Source organism: Pseudophryne corroboree, chromosome 2, assembly GCF_028390025.1.
Source record: "Pseudophryne corroboree isolate aPseCor3 chromosome 2, aPseCor3.hap2, whole genome shotgun sequence".
In the NCBI taxonomy this organism is placed as follows: Eukaryota; Metazoa; Chordata; class Amphibia; order Anura; family Myobatrachidae; genus Pseudophryne; species Pseudophryne corroboree.
Genome location: NC_086445.1, coordinates 42,708,189 through 42,730,111, shown reverse-complemented (window position 1 = coordinate 42,730,111; position 21,923 = coordinate 42,708,189). Strand labels below are relative to the sequence as shown.

At 49.8% G+C, this 21,923-nt stretch overlaps 1 protein-coding gene across 2 annotated transcripts in view; it reads right to left on the bottom strand.

Annotated features, from left to right (window-relative positions):
* MOGAT2 (monoacylglycerol O-acyltransferase 2) overlaps positions 1 to 21,923 on the bottom strand; it is a 234,518-nt gene that overhangs the window by 178,914 nt on the left and 33,681 nt on the right. The window contains exon 1 of one of the 2 annotated variants that reach the window (XM_063951240.1): positions 20,759 to 20,864. The exons of the other annotated variant lie outside the window; for it this stretch is intronic. Coding sequence (XP_063807310.1) covers positions 20,759 to 20,777 — 19 coding nt within the window. The 5' untranslated portion in view covers positions 20,778 to 20,864. Of the gene's footprint in view, positions 1 to 20,758; positions 20,865 to 21,923 lie in introns of those variants that run through there. 2 annotated transcript variants of the gene reach the window in all.

Genomic DNA, 21,923 nt, shown 5'->3' with positions numbered 1-21,923 from the left:
CACGTACGGCATGATGATACATGACCCCCAAACACGGATTCATACACACATGCTTCTGCTATCTCACTAGGTCATACCCTTTTCCTACCTTCTCCTCTCCTCCCCTACCCAACCATGTAAATGTATTAACCCCTGACATATATTTTTCTCTTTTTGAAATGTTTTAGAAGGTGGCAGTTATTGTTGACTGCCAAAGGGTGGACTGTCAAAGTCAGAAAAATATCTCTATGCACACTACCATATTTGCACCTCACACAGGTCCGTGCTGCGCATGCGTGCGCTCTCCCGTACGTGCGCATACTCACAGTCGCGGGCACCCGCAGGCGCACGGTATGCGTATTTACGGTAGAGTTTATGTGATCGTAGCGTGCGACTCAATCGTTACATATTTTCACTATATAATGTATTTTGTAGATCATGGTCCCTTTGATAGATTCTGAAAGTTTAGTTAACATAGCATGTTCCTGAACAGAGAGATCCCTCTTTGTATTGTACGAAGGGTCTAACAGGGGTCATACAGTGGTGTTTGGTACCCATCGGAAGAGTATTTAAATAGCAATATTCCGGTGTTGGTTTGGAGCGGATTAATCGCTCGTGCGAATAGTTATGGACATAAGAAGTTTATGTCCATTTACTATTATTTGTTCTTATTTAGTCATGCGGCGGGAAACTCAGTGTCCCACCCACCTGAACAGTTGGAAGCAGTCACAGCCCACCTGTATGAATCAACCTATGACCTTTTGTTATAATGCGAAGCCGAATTCCTGTGTCCAATGAACAATGAGATTGTAGGGACCATTGAATTGCATTGTGTGTGGGGCATAAATAGGCAGGCCGACCATATCCAGTTCACTCTCTTCAACGGTTCTCATTGCTGATAATCGGGAGCTGGATATCGAGGCGCATGCGATCGTTTCCCCTTGTGCGTAAGTGTTTCTCCGCAACCATATTGATCTTCTTGTTATTATGAGCCATTTCTCTCTCTCTTCTCTTTCTCTCTTATTTTCCCTTAGATAGTAATTGTATTGTATTTCCTGTGTAGTTATCTGGTTAGGTAGTCTATGTTATATTGTAGTGTATGATTTGTATTTATATTAATTCTTTTGCAAGTATATCATTCATAATATATATATTAGGCGTTGGACCCTAAGCCCAGGTATCTGTGTATTTCTTATAGTGTCTAGTATTCTCAGAGCGTCGGTGACGCTCAAACAGCTTTTAAGTTAATAAGGTTACACTAGGTTGCATCTACACCCTATCTCTACACTAAGGTTTTACAGCATATTACATTGTTTCTGGTTTAGATATAAAGGTTTAACATGGTGAGCGTCAGCGCCGCTCGTGATCTCCTCGTGGTCTTGAGCGTCCGCTACGCTGATAGCGTAGCATTACGGTAGTCGCTCACCTATAAGTGTGCCCGATACCAACAGCGTATTCTCGTGAGCGTCTGTATCGCTCGAGCAGCCCGCTCCCGATACAGCGTCCGTTACGCTATAGTGAACCATTACGTTAGTCAGCAGCCAATAGCGTGCCTGCCTGTGATCTCTTGGCTGTGAGCGAACGTGACGCTTGAGCGTCTCGACTACGGCTAAGCGATTGTTACGCAACGAGCGTACCCTTTCGGTACTTCATACATAAATAGCGTACAGTGTTCTTAGACCTCACAAAGGGTTTTTATATACGATAAATATTCAGCTTTATCAGACGTCTCTCAGCCTATTAAATGGGACCGGCGCCCAAGGCAAAACCAGCCAGATCTGACAGAGGGATCTTCAGGTTTTGCCTCAATTAGGGATCCAGGGCAGGCAGGTAGATCCGAGCTGTGGCTCAGGTCGTCTATGATCCCGGAAGTTCGGGTGGGTTCGGTTTCTATGGAATCGGAACCACTCTTCTCTAGTTTGCTGTAGTGGAGTGAGGACCACCTGCCTCTCTGCTCTGCAGTAAGAAAGGAAGGACTGAAGTAACAGATTTTGCCTGACAGACATCATTAATAGGAAAAGCAGAACTGTGAGTAATTCTGGCTCACACCCATATAGAGCTGCTGAATGTATTACATTTACAGTACAACAAACATCGATGCCTTCCAACTCCACAGCTCATCTCTGGCTGATAACCCAACACAGAGAAATGTCCTACAGGTTCACTGGGGTCATTCCGAGTGGATCGCTAGCTGCCGTTGTTCGTAGCACAGTGATCAGGCTAAAAATCAGCATTTCTGCGCATGCGTATGCACCGCATTGCGCACACGCGCGACATACGGGTACAAAGGCCTTTGTGGTTTTGCACAGGTTCTAGCAACGTTTTCATTCGCACTGGCGGCCGCAAGAAGATTGACAGGAAGGGGGCGTTTCTGGGTGGTAACTGACCATTTTCAGGGAGTGCCAGAGAAAACGCAGGCATGGCTGGGCGAACGCTGGGCGGGTGTGTGACGCCAAAAGCCAACCCACCAACGTTAGAATCAACGCACACGAAGAGTAACTACAAGGCTGGTTTTGTTTTGCACAAACTGTTTTTGCAGGCGCTCTGCTGCACAGGCGTTCGCACTTCTGCAAAGCGAAAATACACTCCCCAGTGGGCGGCGACAATGCATTTGCACGGCTGCTAAAAACTGCTAGCGAGCGATCAAGTTGGAATGACCCCCCATATCCTCTCTGCTCAACAAGCACATGGTATAAGGCATGGGGGGTCATTCTGAGTTGATCGCTCGCTAGCAGTTTTTAGCAGCCGTGCAAATGCATTGTCGCCGCCCACTGGGGAGTGTATTTTCGCTTTGCAGAAGTGTGAACGCCTGTGCAGCAGAGCGCCTGCAAAATCATTTTGTGCAAAACAAGACCAGCCCTGGACTTACTCTTCGTGTGCGTTGATTCTAACGTTGGTGGGTTGGCTTTTGATGTTACACACCCGCCCAGCCACGCCTGCATTTTTCCTGGCACGCCTGCGTTTTTCTAAGCACTCCCTAAAACGGTCAGTTGACACCCAGAAACGCCCCCTTCCTGTCAATCTTCTTGCGGCCACCAGTGCGAATGAAAACGTCGCTATAACCTGTGCAAAACCACAAAAGCCTTTGTACCCGTATGTCGCGCGTGCGCATTGCGGTCCATACGCATGCGCAGAAATGCCGACTTTTAGCCTGATCGCTGTGCTGCGAACAACGACAGCTAGCGATCAACTCGGAATGACCCCCTTTGTCCAAATATAAGGCCTGAGTTGCACGCAGAGGTGGGGCAGCAGCGCAGTCCAAAATTCAAATAGGGGAGACACACCAACTGCCAGTGAGTCCCATCCGGTTTGGTAGCATTTGGGGTGGGGGGGCAGTTGGTGTGTCTCCTCTATTTGGACTTTGGACTGTGCTGTAGCCCCAACTCTGGAGCCGCCACTGGTTGCATGTCAGTCTGAATGCGGTCGCACCTACTATCGCACAGAGATGCGTAATCCATATAGTTACATTACTGCAGTATTCCGCTGACATGATGTGTCTCAGAATCAGGCGAATACTGTAGGCTCACTTTACCAGAGGCACATTGGGCTAGATGCATCATTGCTTGGAGAGTAATCAAATGGAGAGAGATAAAGTACCAACCAACCAGCTCCTAACTGTCATTTTTCAAACACACCCTGTAACATTAGTTAGGAGCTGATTGGCTGGTACTTTATCTCTCCCCAAGGTTTGATTAATCTCCCCCATTCAGGGCCGGTGCAAGGTATCTCGGCACCCTAGGCAAAACTTCAGCCTAACCCACCCCCACCCCCCCACCCCAAAAAATAAGAATTTACTCACCGGTAATTCTATTTCTCGTAGTCCGTAGTGGATGCTGGGCACTCCGTAAGGACCATGGGGAATAGACGGGCTCCGCAGGAGACTGGGCACTCTAAAAGAAAGATTAGGTACTATCTGGTGTGCACTGGCTCCTCCCTCTATGCCCCTCCTCCAGACCTCAGTTAAGGAAACTGTGCCCGGAAGAGCTGACACAACAAGGAAAGGATTTGGAATCCAGGGTAAGACTCATACCAGCCACACCAATCACACTGTACAACTTGTGATAACCTTACCCAGTTAACAGTATGAACAACAACTGAGCCTCAGTAACAGATGGCTCATAACAATAACCCTTTAGTTAAGCAATAACTATATACATGTATTGCAGAGAGTCCGCACTTGGGACGGGCGCCCAGCATCCACTGCGGACTACGAGAAATAGAATTACCGGTGAGTAAATTCTTATTTTCTCTGACGTCCTAGTGGATGCTGGGAACTCCGTAAGGACCATGGGGATTATACCAAAGCTCCCAAACGGGCGGGAGAGTGCGGATGACTCTGCAGCACCGCATGAGCAAACTCAAGGTCCTCCTCAGCCAGGGTATCAAACTTGTAGAACTTAGCAAACTTGTTTGACCCCGACCAAGTAGCAGCTCGGCAAAGCTGTAAAGCCGAGACCCCTCGGGCAGCCGCCCAAGAAGAGCCTACCTTCCTTGTGGAATGGGCTTTCACCATTTTGGATGCGGCAATCCAGCCGCAGAGTGAACCAGCTGAATCGTGCTATAGATCCAGCGAACAATAGTCTGCTTCGAAGCAGGAGCGCCAACCTTGTTGGCTGCATACAGAATAAACAGCGAGTCAGACTTTCTGACTCCCGCCTTTCTGGAAACATAAATTTTCAAAGCCCGGACTACGTCCAGCAACTTGGAACCCTCCAAGTCCCTAGTAGCCGCAGGCACCACAATAGGCTGGTTCAAATGAAACGATGATACCACCTTAGGAAGAAATTGGGGACGAGTCCTCAATTCTGCCCTGTCCATATGGAAGATCAGATAAGGGTTTTTACATGACAAAACCGCCAATACTGACACACGCCTAGCCGAAGCTAAGGCCAATAGCATGACCACTTTCCACGTGAGATATTTTAGCTCCATGGTCTTAAGTGGCTCAAACCAGTGGGATTTCAGGAAATCCAACACAACGTTAAGATCCCAAGGTGCCACCGGTGGCACAAAAGGAGGCTGAATATGCAGCACCCCCGGAACAACGTCTGAACTTCAGGCAGTGAAGCCAGTTCATTTTTAGAGAAAATGTATAGGGCCGAAATCTTGACCTTTATGGATCCTAATTTTAGGCCCATAGTCACTCCTGACTGTAGGAAGTGCAGGAATCGACCCCGCTGGAATTCCTCTGTAGGGCCTTCCCGGCCTCACACCAAGCAACCTATTTTCGCCATATACAGTGAAAAAGTCTTGCTGTCACGTCTTTCCTAGCCTTTATCAGCGTAGGAATAACTGCATCCGGAATGCCCTTTTCCGCTAGGATCCGGCGTTCAACCGCCATGCCGTCAAATGCAGCCGCGGTAAATTTTGGAACAGACAGGGCCCCTGTTGCAACATGTCCTGTCTGAGAGGCAGAAGCCCTGAGTCCTCTGAGAGCATTTCCTGCAGCTCCGGGTACCGAGTCCTTCTTGGCCAATTCGGAGCAAAGAATATTGTTTTCACTCCTCCTTTTATAACAATTCTCAGCCCTTGGGTATGAGAGGAAGAGGAGGGAATACAGAGACCGACTGGAACACCCACGGTGTTACTAGTGCGACCACAGCTATCACCTGAGGGTCCCTTGACCCGGCGTAAAACCTTTTTTAGCTTTTTGTTGAGGTGGGACGCCATCTAGTCCACCTTAGGCAGTTCCCATCAATTTGCAAACTGCGTGAAGACTTCCTGATGAAGTCCCCACTTTCCCGGGTGGAGGTCGTGCCTGCTGAGGAAGTCTGCTTCCCAGATGTCCACTCCCGGAACGAACACTGCTGACAGTGCGCTTACTTGATTCTCCGCCCAGCGAAGAATTCTGGTGGCTTCTACCCTCGCCACCCTGCTCCTTGTGCCGCCTTGGCGGTTTACATGAACCCCTGCGGTCTGACTGGATCAGAACCGGTTGGTCGCAAAGCAGGATCTCCGCTTGACTTAGGGCGTTGTATATGGCCCTTAGTTCCAGGATATTGATGTGAAGGCAAGTCAGTTGACTTCACCACAGACCTTGGAAATTTCTTCCCTGTGTAACTGCCCCCCACCCTCGGAGGCTTGCATCCGTGGTCACCAGGATCCAGTCCTGAATGCCGAATCTGCGGCCCTCGAGAAGGTGAGCACTCTGCAGCCACCACAGGAGAGACACCCTGGCCCTGGGGGATAGGGTGATTAACCGATGCCTCTGAAGTGGTGATCCGGACCACTTGTCCAGTAAGTCCCATTGGAAGGTCCTCGCATGGAACCTGCCTAAGGGGATGGCCTCGTATGATGCCATCATCCTTCCCAGGACTCGAGTGCAGTGATGCACTGACACCTGTTTTGGTTTTAATAGATTCCTGACCAGTGTCATGAGCTCCTGAGCTCTCTCTATCGGGAGATAACCCTTTTCTGGTCTGTGTCTAGGATCGTGCCTAGGAGAGGCAGATGAGCTGTAGGAAACAACTGCGACTTTGGAATATATAGAAGAATCCAGCCGTGTTGCCGTTACACTTCCAGAGAAAGTGATACGCTGTTCAGCAACTGCTCTCTTGATCTCGCTTTTATTAGGAGATCGTCCAAGTACGTGATAATAGTGACACCTTGCTTCCGCAGGAGCACAATCATATCCGCCATTACCATGGTGAATATTCTCGGGGCCGTGGAGAGACCAAACAGCAACATCTGAAATTGGTAATGACAATCCCGTACCGCAATTCTGAGGTACGCCTAATGAGGTGGATAAATGGGGACCTGAAGGTATGCATCCCTTATGTCCCGATTCACAATAAAGTCTCCCCCTTTTTAGGCTTGCACTGACCGCTCTTAGCGATTCCATCTTGAACTTGAACCTTCTCAGGTATATGTTCAGGGATTTTTAATTCAATATGGGTCTGACCGAACCGTCTGGTTTCGGGATTACAACATGGTCTAATAATAACACCCTCTTGTTGAAGGAGGGGACCCTTGACCACCACCTGTTAAAGATACAATTTGTGAATTGCAGATAACACTGGCTCCCTCTCTTGGGGGGAAGCCCGCAGGGCCGTCGGTGAGGGGGCATCTTCTCACAGTCCAGCTTGTATCCCTGAGACACAATATCTATTGCCCAGGGATCGAACAGGGAGTGAACCCACTTGTGGCTGAACTTACGAAGGCGTGTCCCCACCGGGCCTAGCTCCGCCTGTGGAGCCCCAGCGACATTGGTGGATTTTTGTAGGGGCCGGGGAGGACTTCTGTTCCTGGGAACTAGCTGCCCGTGTCTGACAAGAAAGGACGCCCCTCAGACTTTCTTGTTTCTTTATACGAAAGGCTGCATTTAATAATGTCGTGCTTTCTTAGGCTGTGCAGGAATATAAGGCAAACTAGCAGAATTACCAGCTATAGCTGTGGAGACCAGGCCCGAGAACCCTTCTCCACACAATCCTCAGCCTTCCATATGCCTCTTAAGTCGGCATCATCTGTCCAATGCATATTCTACAGGACACGTCAAGCAGAGATCGACATAGCTTTGACTCTAGGACCCAGTATACTCATGTCTCTTTGGGCATGCTTTATAACTATATATCTATCACTTAAGACAGCATCTTTAATATATTTATATTGCATACTAGGGTCTCATCTCTGCTGATAAGGTACCTGTCCACGCTGCCACAGCGCTATAAACCCATGCCGACACAATCGCCGGTCTGGGTAGTATACTAGAATGTGCACGCTATCTGCAGGATCCCTGAGAATAGCAAGTGCTACCGTCTGTGCAAACAGGACACCCCAGGGGAAGATTCTCAACATATCCTGGCCCTAGTGGGGAAAGGATACAGCCTGAGAAGTCTCTTGTGGGAAGCTGCCGTCTCTTGTCTGGAGATTCCCGCACTTTTTCCTCATGAGAGGAGGGAAATTTACCTCAGCATTCTTCCCCTTAAACATGTGTACTCTCGTGTCAGGGACAGATGAGTCATCAGTGATATGCAAATCATCTATTATTTCAATATCATATATTGAATACCTTATAGCCATCTTGGCTGTAACTTTGCATTATCGTAGTCGACAGTGGAGTTAAACTCCATGTCGATACCAGTGTTTGTTATTTTGGATAGTGAGCATTGTGAGACTCTGAAGGTCTCTGTGACATAGGGACAGACATGGGTAGATTTCCTGTCTGTTCCCTAACCATTTGTGCAATAAATTCACCTTAGCACTTACACATATCCACACAGGTGTCGGCGTTGTCGACGGAGACACCCTCTCACACACATATCCGCTCTATCACCTCCTTAGAGGAGCCTTTTACCTCAGACATGTCGACACACGCGTACCGACACACCACACACACAGGGGATGCTCTATTTGAGGACAGTTCCCCCACAAGGCCCTTTGGAGAGATAGAGAGAGAGTATGCCAGCACACACCCCAGCGCTATATAACCCAGGGATTACACTACAACTCAGTGTTTACCCAGTAGCTGCTGTATTACAAATTTTTGCGCCTAAATTTATGTGCCCCCCCCCCCCCCCCCTCTCTTTTCACCCTTTGTGTACCAGGATACTGCCGGGGAGAGCCTGGGGAGCTTCCTTCCAGCGGAGCTGTGAAGAGAAAATGGCGCTGGTGTGCTGAGGAAGAAGGCCCGGCCCCCTCAGCGGCGGGCTTCTGTCCTGTTTCTGACTAAAAATGGCGGGGGTTTTACACATATACAGTTTTCCAGACTGTATTATGTGTATATATGACCGGAGTGTGTGGTGTGCAGTGGGAGCAATGGCGCACAGCTGCAGTGCTGTGCGCTACCTTAATGAAGACCGGAGTCTTCTGCCGCCGATTTTATCTCCTTCTTCTGTCTTCTGGCTCTGCAAGGGGGACGGCGGCGCGGCTCCGGGAACGGACGATCGAGGTCAGGCCCTGTGTTCGAACCCTCTGGAGCTAATGGTGTCTAGTAGCCTAAGAAGCACAAGCTAGCTGCAAGCAGGTCAGGGACGTGCAGTCAGGGGAGGCAGGGGAGGCAGTGCCTCACCTGTCATTTAATGATTAAAATAATACAAAGAACATATTTTTAACACATATTCTGTGTTATGAATATGTGTTTTGTATTATAGTAATCAATTCTGTTGTTCAAATGCAGCCACATTTGTTTGTGAGGCACCGAAAGCGCTGCCTCACACTTACAATATTGAAGGAGCTGAAGCCGTGGGCGGGCAGGGGGCGGGAACAAGCTACGGGCTGTAAAAGCCCATTGAAAAAAAGCATTAGCAGCGGCACTAGTATAAGTGCCTCAGCCAGGGCCAGCCACTTGAGGGCGCTGCAGGAAGTCCAGGAAGCTCTGCATCTGGCTCCCGGCAGTGTCACAGTCATGTAGTAATGACGCGACAATGCCTCAGAGGAGCCGGGACAGCAGGAAGAAGACAGCCGTCTTCAGTAAGTACACCGCTGCCAGTACCTGGACCCCCCCCTCGCCCCGCATAGCCCGAATATTTACTATTATAGATGGAGACAGGCAGCTGTGCACTGTCTCCAGCACAGTAAAAAGCCGCGATCGCGTTCGCGGAGTGGCAGCAGCAACAGAGCGGCAAACGGCAGCACTTACTCGTAGCCACAAAAATATCCTGAGGAATAGGATTGGCCCCATAATGTGAGATGAACCAATAGTTCTGAGTGAAGCCTACAAAGTCACTGGGAACTAATGACAACACTGAGGTATGAGGCACTCTGTACCTCGTCCCTCACTGATGTCGCAAGTTCCTAGTGAAACCCTGTCTGCCTACTCATTAATATTGATTCAGCTTACAAAATGACTGTCTTCATTATATGTAGGCAACTAGTAAACTTGAAAAATTGATCTGTTTTGAACAAATTTAGTAACAGACCGTATGAAAGTTATACAGCAAGTGAATAATAAGGTGTGTAGCACATGACTGGGGGCTGCATAGGCGAGCTGTGATTACTATCAAACGTAGTTTGTCATTGGTATTTTTCATTGCAGTTGCAGGGCCTATAAATGAAATCAGGGCCGTTTCTTGGGGCAGGCGAGCAGTGCAACCGCACTGGGCGCCCGCCGCGGCACTAACTGTGGCTCCCTGCTGACCCCTCATATTTCTCCCCGAATAACCCACTCGGGGGGCGGAGTTTCATGGAATGACGCGTTTGCGTCGTTACGTCACGACGCAACCCCATCACGACGCGAAACTCCCCACCTCCCGAGCGGAGTACAGAGGGGGATCCAAGTTAGCAAGAGGGAAAGGCCGGCGCGAGGAGCGACTGGTGAGGCGGGCCGAAGAGCGGTAATCGCCTCTGTAAGTATTCTCTCTCTCTCTTTCTCTCAATGTGTAAAATGGGGACACCTGCCGTAATGTGTGAAATGGGGACTCTTGCCTGCCGTAGTGTGGGGATTTAATGTATCAAGGGCATTGCGGTGTGTGGCATAATATGGTGCAGGGGGCATTACTGTGTGGGGCTTAATATGGTAGAATTTTTTTTTCCTGTGGTGGTCGTGATCTGTTGGAGCAGGGTCAAAAACTGGATTGTGAGGTAGTCTTTTCAGATGAGGCCATGCCCATTTAAATGAGGCCACAACCATTTCGATGAGGCCACGCCCCCTTGCTGGGTGCGCGCACAAGGTTTTTTTTTATCTAGGTGTTTGTGTGTGGGGGGGGGGGCACATTTTTTTATGTCATGGGGGGGCGCATTTTTAAATCTCGCACTGGGAGCCAAATTGGCTAGAAACAGCCCTGAATGAAATATTGGCTAGAATTGACTTCCATGTGATGCCCGGTTGCACACATCGGCCACTTACGATATTGCTGGCATTGCACCTTTGTGGGGTGAGAGGAAAAACATGCAATGCTGGTTGCAGCTGATGATTTGAATTCCCTAAATTGTCATTTCAGTCAGGTAATCTAGCAGTTCTGCTGTGATCGTTGGCCCTCATTCCGAGTTGATCGCTCGCTACGGGTTTTCGCAGAGCAGCAATCATGGCAAAACGGGGCTAATCTGCGCTTGCGTATGCACCACAATGCGCACGGGTGTCGTACGGGTACAATGAGCGACGTGGTTTTGCACAGGTTCTAGCGACGCTTTCAGTCGCAGTGCCGAACACAAGGAGATTGACAGGAAGTGGGAGTTTCTGGGTGGCAGGATGTCTGGAGGGAGCTGCTGGCTGTGCATGCAGCTCCCTTCGTCCTCAGGCTCACAGTTTCAAAGTCAAGTATCCATGCCATGGAGGCAGTGTATTAATGTTAACTAGGAGGGAGTGGTGTGGGGGAGTATTAATGTTCTCTAGGAGCCTGAGGGTGTATTGGGCAGTGGGGGTGTACTAAAGTGTCGCTAGGAGGGGGTGTTGGGGTGTAGTGAAATGTCTCTAGGATGGGGTGTTGAACTGTGGGGTTGTATTTATGTTTGCTAGGAGGGAACAGTGTGTGGGGCAGTATTAATGTTCTCTAGGAGAGTTACTGTGGAATGTACTGTAGGTGTATTAATGCCATTTGGGGTGCCAATATGTGATACCCGCGTTTGGGGTATCCCTTCTGCTAGTTAAACCAGTTGCAGATGCACTGTGAGGATTAAAATCCTTTTTACACTGGTTGCTAAGCAACTATGGCAACCAGGAGAGGAATATGTATAGCACTAGGACCCTGGGCTTTCCATCAGGATCCCTGCAGAGCGGGAAGCTGGGAGCGCTCTGATTGGCCGTGTTGTGTGGGGAGAGAACGAAGCAGGAAGGAGAACTGCAGTGAGCAGAGAGAGAGAGCAGCATGGCAGTGGAACAGGAGGCAGTGTGTCATGTGTGGGTGTGAAGAGCTGTACGCGGAGGTCTGGAGGCGCGCTGCGCTGGGAGAGTCTGGGCATCGAGAGACGGCTGTCATCCTGAAAAGCAGCAGTGAGAAGTGACCAGCAGGAGCTGGCAACAGCAGCAGATAATGCAGGTACTCTACTTCACCCCAGACAGCCCCCACATATGGGCACCCAGACCAACAGTGGTCACCCTGACAGCTTGCAACATCACAGCCCCTTGGGACAGATCACAGCAGGACCCTATGTACAAGGAGAGGGACATGTGGGATTTATTTGGAGCTGCCTTCCATTGTACCAGAGAGAGCCTTAAGGGATAGGGTTGTGTGAGACCCTCTGCTTCCCCTTACCACTGCAATTGCAAGGAAAACACGAAGTGACACTTATCCCTAGACTGTTTGAGCTGCAGCACAATGTGTGTGCCAGAATTGGGTCATTTGCTCTGTGACCCACTGTATGTGAAATGACTTACTCCACAGCGCCCTCTATTTGAAGCATTGCTAGACTGTGAAATGACTTACTCCACAGCGCCCTCTATTTGAAGCATTGCTAGACTGTGAAATGACTTACTCCACAGCGCCCTCTATTTGAAGCATTGCTATACTGGGATATGACTTACTCCACAGCGCCCTCTATTGGAAACTGGTGCTATACATGGCAAGTAGCTGCTCCACAGCACCACCCGTTGGATTACAAATACTGTGCACAGTGCGAACTCATTCTACAGCACCCCCTGTAGGACAGTGATATAGCTGGAACATTTTGTCAGCAGCATAAACTGAACATGTCCAATCTAGCGCCATCTAGTGACCCGTCAGTATAACGCATGCATACTCATGAAACAGCTGTATAAGACGTCTGAGTGTTGAAATTCTGAAATGCTCTTGTATTAATGTTATGTTATATTTTTAGTATGTGACTAAAAGTATTGTGGCTTATTGAATTGCACTGAACTTTACTAAGAGGTGAATTTAGTCACATGGACCAGTGACTAACCCTGTCTATAATAAATCTTTGTTACTGTATCCCACCGTAGTGGTCCTTTCACCTTTAAAAGGGGGGTGTTGACTGGGGTATCCCCGTCCCTTCTGCCCAGGTCCTACGCAGCCTTCCCACGCAGATTCCGCCCGACGTCGCGACAAGCAAGAACCGAACGACCAGAGAGGCCGCAACTGGACAGGCGTGAGACTGCAGGTACGCTTAGCCACCTATCACACTTGGCGTCCGCGAACAGGATACGAGCAAGATGACGGATCCACAGGTTCCCGCTACTCCCATGCTACCACCGGCACTCGGACAAGGAAACACGACCACCATGGCGGCATCACCGTTGACTATGCCATACTATTTTGGAGCACCATGGTTACCAACGTTTGCAGGAAAACAAGTGCCGGGTTCGAGTACGTTCAAAGAATTCAAAGACAAGATGTACTCCATGTTCCGCCTGTACTCACTAACCGAAGAACAGAAAATAGAGATCGTTATGGGTCAATTGACGGATTCGGCACTACGGGAAGTGAAAGCATGGGAAGACAGTGAAAAGAAGACCGTCGAAGGGATCTTTAAGAAGCTGATGACCATATTCGACTGCGAGACCATAGCGGAATTAAAGAGCCGCCTTTATGCGAGAAAACAAAGACCTGACGAATCACTGCGAGACTTCGCGCTGGCCCTACAAGAAGCTGCAAAGGCTATACGGGCCCTGGATGAACGAGAAGTCGAAGGGATAGATAGAACGTTAACAGACCTGTTTGTAGAAGGGGCAAGAGGAGAGACGATTCGCTCTCAAATGCGCATGGAGAGACGACAGCAACCAGGGAACTCCTTCTCTGAATTCAAAGAGACGGTGCTGCAGATCCTTGGGAAAAATCAGAGCAACAATGTCGTGAAAGATGCGTCTTCAGAGTGGAGTGAAGATGACAGCTACAGAGAAACCGCACTGCCCGTGAAGTCAGACGGACTAGCCCAAGTGGGAGCGGTTCTCCAGCAAGCACAAGCCCCACCGGGACCAGATCCTATGGAAACGCTCAATCAGAGGCTGACGGAGATGATATTGAATCTCTCCCAAATGAGCCGGAGATTAGAAGAGCTCGACAGGAACCAAGATAGGAATAGACACAGAGAATGGCATCAAGAGCAAGATTGGCAGAGTCGTCCTCGCTGGGACGTAGTAAGAGAATCGGGCCGACGATTGACCGATCAATTCCATGCTCCGAAAGGCACTGTATGTCAACAGACCTCCGAAAGAGTGGAGAGAATAGATCTACCATGGGAGGAACGACCCAGAAAAGCAGGACCAAGACTGGTGTGGCAGAGTCAAGTCGGAGTGATGGGTGTACCATCTGGTGGGGATGAACGAAGAACCAGAACAAGAAAGACGACAGGCCAAGTATTGTGGTTTAGTGCAACGCGTGGTTACGGCTTCATAAGGAGAACAGACACTAAGAGAACCATATATGTTCACTATACGGGCATTCAGAAGACCCATCAGAACAATTACTTCCGAAGCCTAGGAAGCGGGGAATGGGTCGAATTTGAATTGACCAATGGAAAAAGGGGCGTTAAGGCCATCAACGTCACAGGTCCTAATGGCGTTCCAGTGCAAGGCAACAGACATGCCAGAGAGCGTAACCGGTATTGGCGCTGTCCGCGGTATAGAAAGCCTCCACTCTACTACCAGCAAGACTACTGGGACAGCGGAAGCAGAGAGGAACCAAGAGACTGTAATAGTGAGACCGGTAGACCTAACACCAATCCTCCTCGACCTGAACGGATACCCCGACCACCCGAACCTGAAGTCCCAAAGCAAAGGAAAATGCTGGACACAAGCGAGAGACCGGTTGTGAAAGGTCAGAGTGAGACAGTGCAGCAGTGCCTTCAAAATGTGATAAAGCCTCAGATTTCTCCTCAACCAAAACGAGAGTACATCCCAAAAAGGCAAGACGCAGATTACCGTGCAGCAAATTTCGAGCAAACAGATGCCGGTGCGACTGACCAGAAAAGGGACACTGAAGCAGTGGTCCACATGGCCATGACAAAGATAGTGGAACCCGTGGAATCCAGAAGTCCGGAGCCAGCAATGCCACCGTCTGAACCCAAGCCCCAGGCAGAGACCCCACAGGCAGCTGAGAAGGCTGAGGCCCATTCCACGGAAGAGAAGCCTGTAATGGATAGTGAGTACAGGACCATTACGGGAGAAGAATTCGCCTTCAGGATACGGCAGGCTATACGAAGATCAATGAGATGCGATAAAGGTGCACCACATGCTCGTTGCAGATCGCACGCCGTGATATAGAGTACCACCCATGTACACCTTTGAAGAACCCGTACCGCAGAGGGATCGGAGTCCTGTGGCGGAGGGATGGGGTCCCTGGGATGGACATACCCTAGCTATTTAACAAGAGTAAAAGTAGAAAGGTATAACTGTTCAGGTTTAACTTGTTGGCATCTAATTATTTGCATGTATCGGGAGTTCAAAGACTGTGGTGTAGGACTTTAATCCATTACAGTATGCGTGGGGACACGCATAATTTCAGCGGGCGGACATGTGATACCCGCGTTTGGGGTATCCCTTCTGCTAGTTAAACCAGTTGCAGATGCACTGTGAGGATTAAAATCCTTTTTACACTGGTTGCTAAGCAACTATGGCAACCAGGAGAGGAATATGTGTAGCACTAGGACCCTGGGCTTTCCATCAGGATCCCTGCAGAGCGGGAAGCTGGGAGCGCTCTGATTGGCCGTGTTGTGTGGGGAGAGAACGAAGCAGGAAGGAGAACTGCAGTGAGCAGAGAGAGAGAGCAGCATGGCAGTGGAACAGGAGGCAGTGTGTCATGTGTGGGTGTGAAGAGCTGTACGCGGAGGTCTGGAGGCGCGCTGCGCTGGGAGAGTCTGGGCATCGAGAGACGGCTGTCATCCTGAAAAGCAGCAGTGAGAAGTGACCAGCAGGAGCTGGCAACAGCAGCAGATAATGCAGGTACTCTACTTCACCCCAGACAGCCCCCACATATGGGCACCCAGACCAACAGTGGTCACCCTGACAGCTTGCAACATCACAGCCCCTTGGGACAGATCACAGCAGGACCCTATGTACAAGGAGAGGGACATGTGGGATTTATTTGGAGCTGCCTTCCATTGTACCAGAGAGAGCCTTAAGGGATAGGGTTGTGTGAGACCCTCTGCTTCCCCTTACCACTGCAATTGCAAGGAAAACACGAAGTGACACTTATCCCTAGACTGTTTGAGCTGCAGCACAATGTGTGTGCCAGAATTGGGTCATTTGCTCTGTGACCCACTGTATGTGAAATGACTTACTCCACAGCGCCCTCTATTTGAAGCATTGCTAGACTGTGAAATGACTTACTCCACAGCGCCCTCTATTTGAAGCATTGCTAGACTGTGAAATGACTTACTCCACAGCGCCCTCTATTTGAAGCATTGCTATACTGGGATATGACTTACTCCACAGCGCCCTCTATTGGAAACTGGTGCTATACATGGCAAGTAGCTGCTCCACAGCACCACCCGTTGGATTACAAATACTGTGCACAGTGCGAACTCATTCTACAGCACCCCCTGTAGGACAGTGATATAGCTGGAACATTTTGTCAGCAGCATAAACTGAACATGTCCAATCTAGCGCCATCTAGTGACCCGTCAGTATAACGCATGCATACTCATGAAACAGCTGTATAAGACGTCTGAGTGTTGAAATTCTGAAATGCTCTTGTATTAATGTTATGTTATATTTTTAGTATGTGACTAAAAGTATTGTGGCTTATTGAATTGCACTGAACTTTACTAAGAGGTGAATTTAGTCACATGGACCAGTGACTAACCCTGTCTATAATAAATCTTTGTTACTGTATCCCACCGTAGTGGTCCTTTCACCTTTAAAAGGGGGGTGTTGACTGGGGTATCCCCGTCCCTTCTGCCCAGGTCCTACGCAGCCTTCCCACGCAGATTCCGCCCGACGTCGCGACAAGCAAGAACCGAACGACCAGAGAGGCCGCAACTGGACAGGCGTGAGACTGCAGGTACGCTTAGCCACCTATCACAAATATAGTATTGTTGTCTGGGGTAGGGGGTGTCTAATAATGTTATCTTTGAATTGGTGCTGAGTGTATTAATGCTGTGTGTGTGTGTGTGTGTGTGTGTGTGTGTGTGTGTGTGTGTGTGTGTGTGTGTGTGTGTGTGTGTGTGTGTGTGTGTGTGTGTGTATATATATATATTATAGGGGGTCATTCGGAGTTGATCGTAGCTGTGCTAAATTTAGCACAGCTTCGATCAGTTACTCAGACATACGGGGGGACGCCCAGCACATCTGGCTCGCCACCCCACCCCCAGCAGAAGTACAAAATCACCGCACAGCGACAATGCTTTTGTACTTCAAGAGTAACTCCCGGCCAGTGCAGCTCCTGTGGCTGGTCGGGAGTTACTCCCTCGCAGACCGGGTCGCAGCAGCTGCGTGTGACGTCACTCAGCCACTGCGGCCCGCCCCCCCGCACGGTCCGGCCATGCCTGCGTTGGCCGGACCGCGCTCCTAAAACGGCGGCTAAACGTCGCCGTGCCACCCCCTCCCACATAGTGACTGCCTCTGCCTGTCAATCAGGCAGAAGCAATCGCTAGGCAGTGACGGCCGTCAACATCTGGCATGCGCTGGTGCACTGCGGCGCCGGCGAATGCGTAGTTCTGGCCCAATCGCTGCTGTGCGAAAACACACAGCAGTGATCGGGTCGGAATGACCCCCATAGTGTGTGTGTTATCCAGGGGGCTTTGTGGAAGAATGTGGGGCATACTTGCCTACCTGACCCTCTCCATGAGGGAGAAAATGCTCTGTTCCTGGACTTTCCTGGTAATGTATGATTGCCATCACCTGTGGTGAGCTAGGTAATTGATAAGAAAGGTGTTTCACCACAGGTGATGGCAATCATACATTACCAGGAAAGTCCAGGAACAGAGCATTTTCTCCCTCATGGAGAGGGTCAGGTAGGCAAGTATGATGGGGGGGGAGGGGGGCGATTGTGCGTGAATCAGGGGTGCCTCACTGGCCACTGACTTCACCGCACGTCACTGACGCAGGTAGGTTCGCTTCTCTCCCCTCAGTCCCACGTAGCAGTGAGTCTGTTGCCAGCAGATCTCACTGAAAATAAAAAACCTAACAAATACTTTCTTTCTAGCAAGCTCAGGAGAGCCCACTAGGTGCATCCAGCTCTGGCCGGGCACAGATTCTAACTGAGGTCTGGAGGAGGGGCATAGAGGGAGGAGCCAGTGCACACCAGATAGTACCTAATCTTTCTTTTAGAGTGCCCAGTCTCCTGCGGAGCCCGTCTATTCCCCATGGTCCTTACGGAGTTCCCAGCATCCACTAGGACGTCAGAGAAAAAAACAAAACACTTGCTCTCCTTGGTGTCTGAATGCCTGTGTCTCTCACCTTTACTTACTCCTCGCATTGTGCCTGCTACCCATTTGGCTCCTTCTTCCCTCTCAACCCCTGCCCCGCCCTCATTCCCCACACCTCTCATTGCTTGTTTCACTCCCTGCCTGCATCCTTGCCCCACTGCCTACCTGATTCCTTCTCTCAGCCCCACACCTCTCACTAGCTTTCTTTTCTTTAACCCCTAGCCCCTCTCCCCAATGCAATTTCTCATCCAATGCAGCTCCTTTCCCAACATAGACATCTCAAATCAGGAGCACCACGGCAGATATGGTGGCAATTTATACTTAGCACAGTCACTCACACAGGAGTCACCCACTGTCGCACACATTCACACACAGCAGTCACCCAATGTCACCCACACACAGCAGTCATTCACTGGCACCCATATAGAGCATTCACCCAATGTAACCCACAATGTCACCCACACACAAACAATGCACCCAGTAGTGCTCACCTAGTGCCACCTTGCACTGCACAGCTGGCTGGGAGGAGCCCGGGAGGCAGCTGTCATCCGCAGCGCTATGTGACTGTCTAGCCAGATAACTGGAAAAGTGTGGTACAGTAGCTGCAGCTGGTGTGACAGCTGTTCAGCGGCTCAGGGCAGCTCAATGTCAGGATTAGCCACATAGCAGCAACAGCCGGGGGCGGGAGGGCGCATGGTCATTGAGGATGTCCCGGGTCCTAATGTTGCTGTGTTTTTAGTGCAAAGGGGAGGTCTTGACCCTCCTCAGCCTGGCCCTGGCAGCACAAGATGCAGGAGGTGGGGAGGCAGCGGGTAACATTTGGGAGCACAATCGCGGGAGGGGGGGGGGGGGGGCTGGTAATGATGCAGAGAGGAGGAAGTAACATTCAGGAGCATAATTGCGCGGGGGGGGGGATTGCAGTGAGCGAAAAAGCTTGTGGGTCCCAGTGGCCCATTACTTAAAGAAAATGGGGTCCTATTCCACTGTTTCTGGGTCCCATCTCTATATGCCGCACCTACACCTTCTCTATATACCGCACCTACACCATCTCTATATACCGCACCTACACCATCTTTATATACCGCACCTACACCATCACTATATACCGCACCTACACCTTCTCTATATACCGCACCTACACCATCTCTATATACCGCACCTACACCATCTCTATATACCGCACCTACACCATCACTATATACCGCACCTACACCTTCTCTATATACCGCACCTACACCATCTCTATATACCATACCTTCACCATCTCTATATACCGCACCTACACCATCACTATATACCGCACCTACACCTTCTCTATATACCGCACCTACACCTTCTCTATATGCCGCACCTACACCTTCTCTATATGCCGCACCTACACCATCTCTATATACCGCACCTACACCATCACTATATAACGCACCTACACCTTCTCTATATACCGCACCTACACCTTCTCTATATGCCGCACCTACACCTTCTCTATATGCCGCACCTACACCTTCTCTATATGCCGCACATACACCATCTCTATATGCCGCACCTACACCATCCCTATATGCCGCACCTACACCATCCCTATATGCCGCACCTACACCATCCCTATATGCCGCACCTACACCATCCCTATATACCGCACCTACACCTTCTCTATATGCCGCACCTACACCTTCTCTATATGCCGCACCTACACCTTCTCTATATGCCGCACCTACACCTTCTCTATATGCCGCACCTACACCATCTCTATATACCGCACCTACACCTTCTCTATATGCCGCACCTACACCTTGTCTATATGCCGCACCTACACCTTCTCTATATGCCGCACCTACACCATCCCTATATACCGCACCTACACCTTCTCTATATACCGCACCTACACCTTCTCTATATGCCGCACCTACACCTTCTCTATATGTCGCACCTACACCTTCTCTATATGCCGCACCTACACCATCTCTATATACCGCACCTACACCATCTCTATATACCGCACCTACACCATCACTATATACCGCACCTACACCTTCTCTATATACCGCACCTACACCATCTCTATATACCGCACCTACACCATCTCTATATGCCGCACCTACACCATCTCTATATATCGCACCTACACCATCTCTATATACCGCACCTACACCATCACTATATACCGCACCTACACCATCCCTATATACCGCACCTACACCATCTCTATATACCGCACCTACACCATCTCTATATACCGCACCTACACCTTCTCTGCATGATGCTCCTGAATAGAACTTTCTGTGTATTGTGAACCTTGCTAACCCAATAGCAGAAACCAGAACTACATGGCTGAAGTTTCTCTGCAAATTGAGATTGTCCTGGGGGATAAGGTGTTAATAGTCACAGATTCCCATGTAGGAGGGGAGCAGTGTAGCACATTCCAAGAAGCTGTGGCAGACACTACTGTGTACTATGCATTGCTTCAGTCAGTGTTTCTGTACACGTGCAGCAGGGAGCAGTGACCGGTCAGCCGGAGCTGGAGACGGAGCGCTGCCTGGTGCTTCAGCCTGAATGTGAGTGTATGTCACAGCAGAACAGACAGAGCCAGTGTGAGTTACCTTACATCGTTCTGCACTGCACATTTCCTGTGTGTGCTGTGCTGGAACAGCATCGTAGGTAACCACTGTTGGAGGGTGATGTGAAGAACGTCGGCGCTGTTGTTCCTTAGTTCCGGGGGAGGAGGGAGGAGGGAAGAGAAAGGGAGGGAGGGAGGGCTGTACAAACTCCCCTGGGACGCGCTGCACTGATATTGGTTTATTTTAATGATTGCTGTCCCCCTCGCAGGCTGGCTCCTCCTCCACTTCTGCAGTCGGGCAAGGGAGACTTCAATCATTAAAACAAACCAATATCCGTGCAGCGCGTCCCAGGGGACCCACCCAGCCGGAGACCAACCCACCCTGGCACGTATTTGCGAACACTGGAGGTAACATTCGGGAGCGGGTGGACGGGAGCGGGGGAGCGGGTGGACGGGGGCGGAGGATGACCCACTCACGTTGAACTCATGTTGAACAATTGTCAGCAGGGTGATAAAGCGTTGTCTGATTCATTCAGTGTGCAGTGCCGCCCTCCAGTGGTCGCCGCCCATAGGCAGCTGCCTAAAGCTGCCTAGTGGTAGCGCCGGCTCTGCCCCCATTCTATGCTATACTTATTGCATTGCAAATATTTACACAAAGGACGTCTCTTCGAATAAGTGCTGTCCTTTGCGTTGTTACTCAAATCTACCTATCCTCCCCTGACTTGTCCCTATCTGTACTGGACCGTGTCACTGAATGCCTTTCTGCCATTTCATCCTGGATGACATCTCACCACCTCAAACTGAATATTTCAAAGACAGAGTTAATTATATTTCCACCGGCCAATAGTAGTTACCAACCTGATATCTCTATCACTGTTGAAAACTCGACTATCTACCCTACCCCACAAGCTCGCTGCCTAGGTGTCATCCTTGACTCTGATCTGTCCTTTGTTTCCCACATTCAATCTGTCTCAAGATCATGTTACATGCATCTAAAAAACATATCCAAAATACGCCCTTATCTTACACAAGACACTGTTAAAACTCTAATCCACGCTCTCATTATCTCCCGCATTGATTATTGCAATAGTCTCCTAACTGATCTTCCCAAAAAGAGACTCTCACCACTACAATCCATTCTGAATGCAGCGGCGAGGCTAATCTTCCTCGCTAGACGTTCGTCATCTACAGATCCACTCTGTCAGTCCCTCCA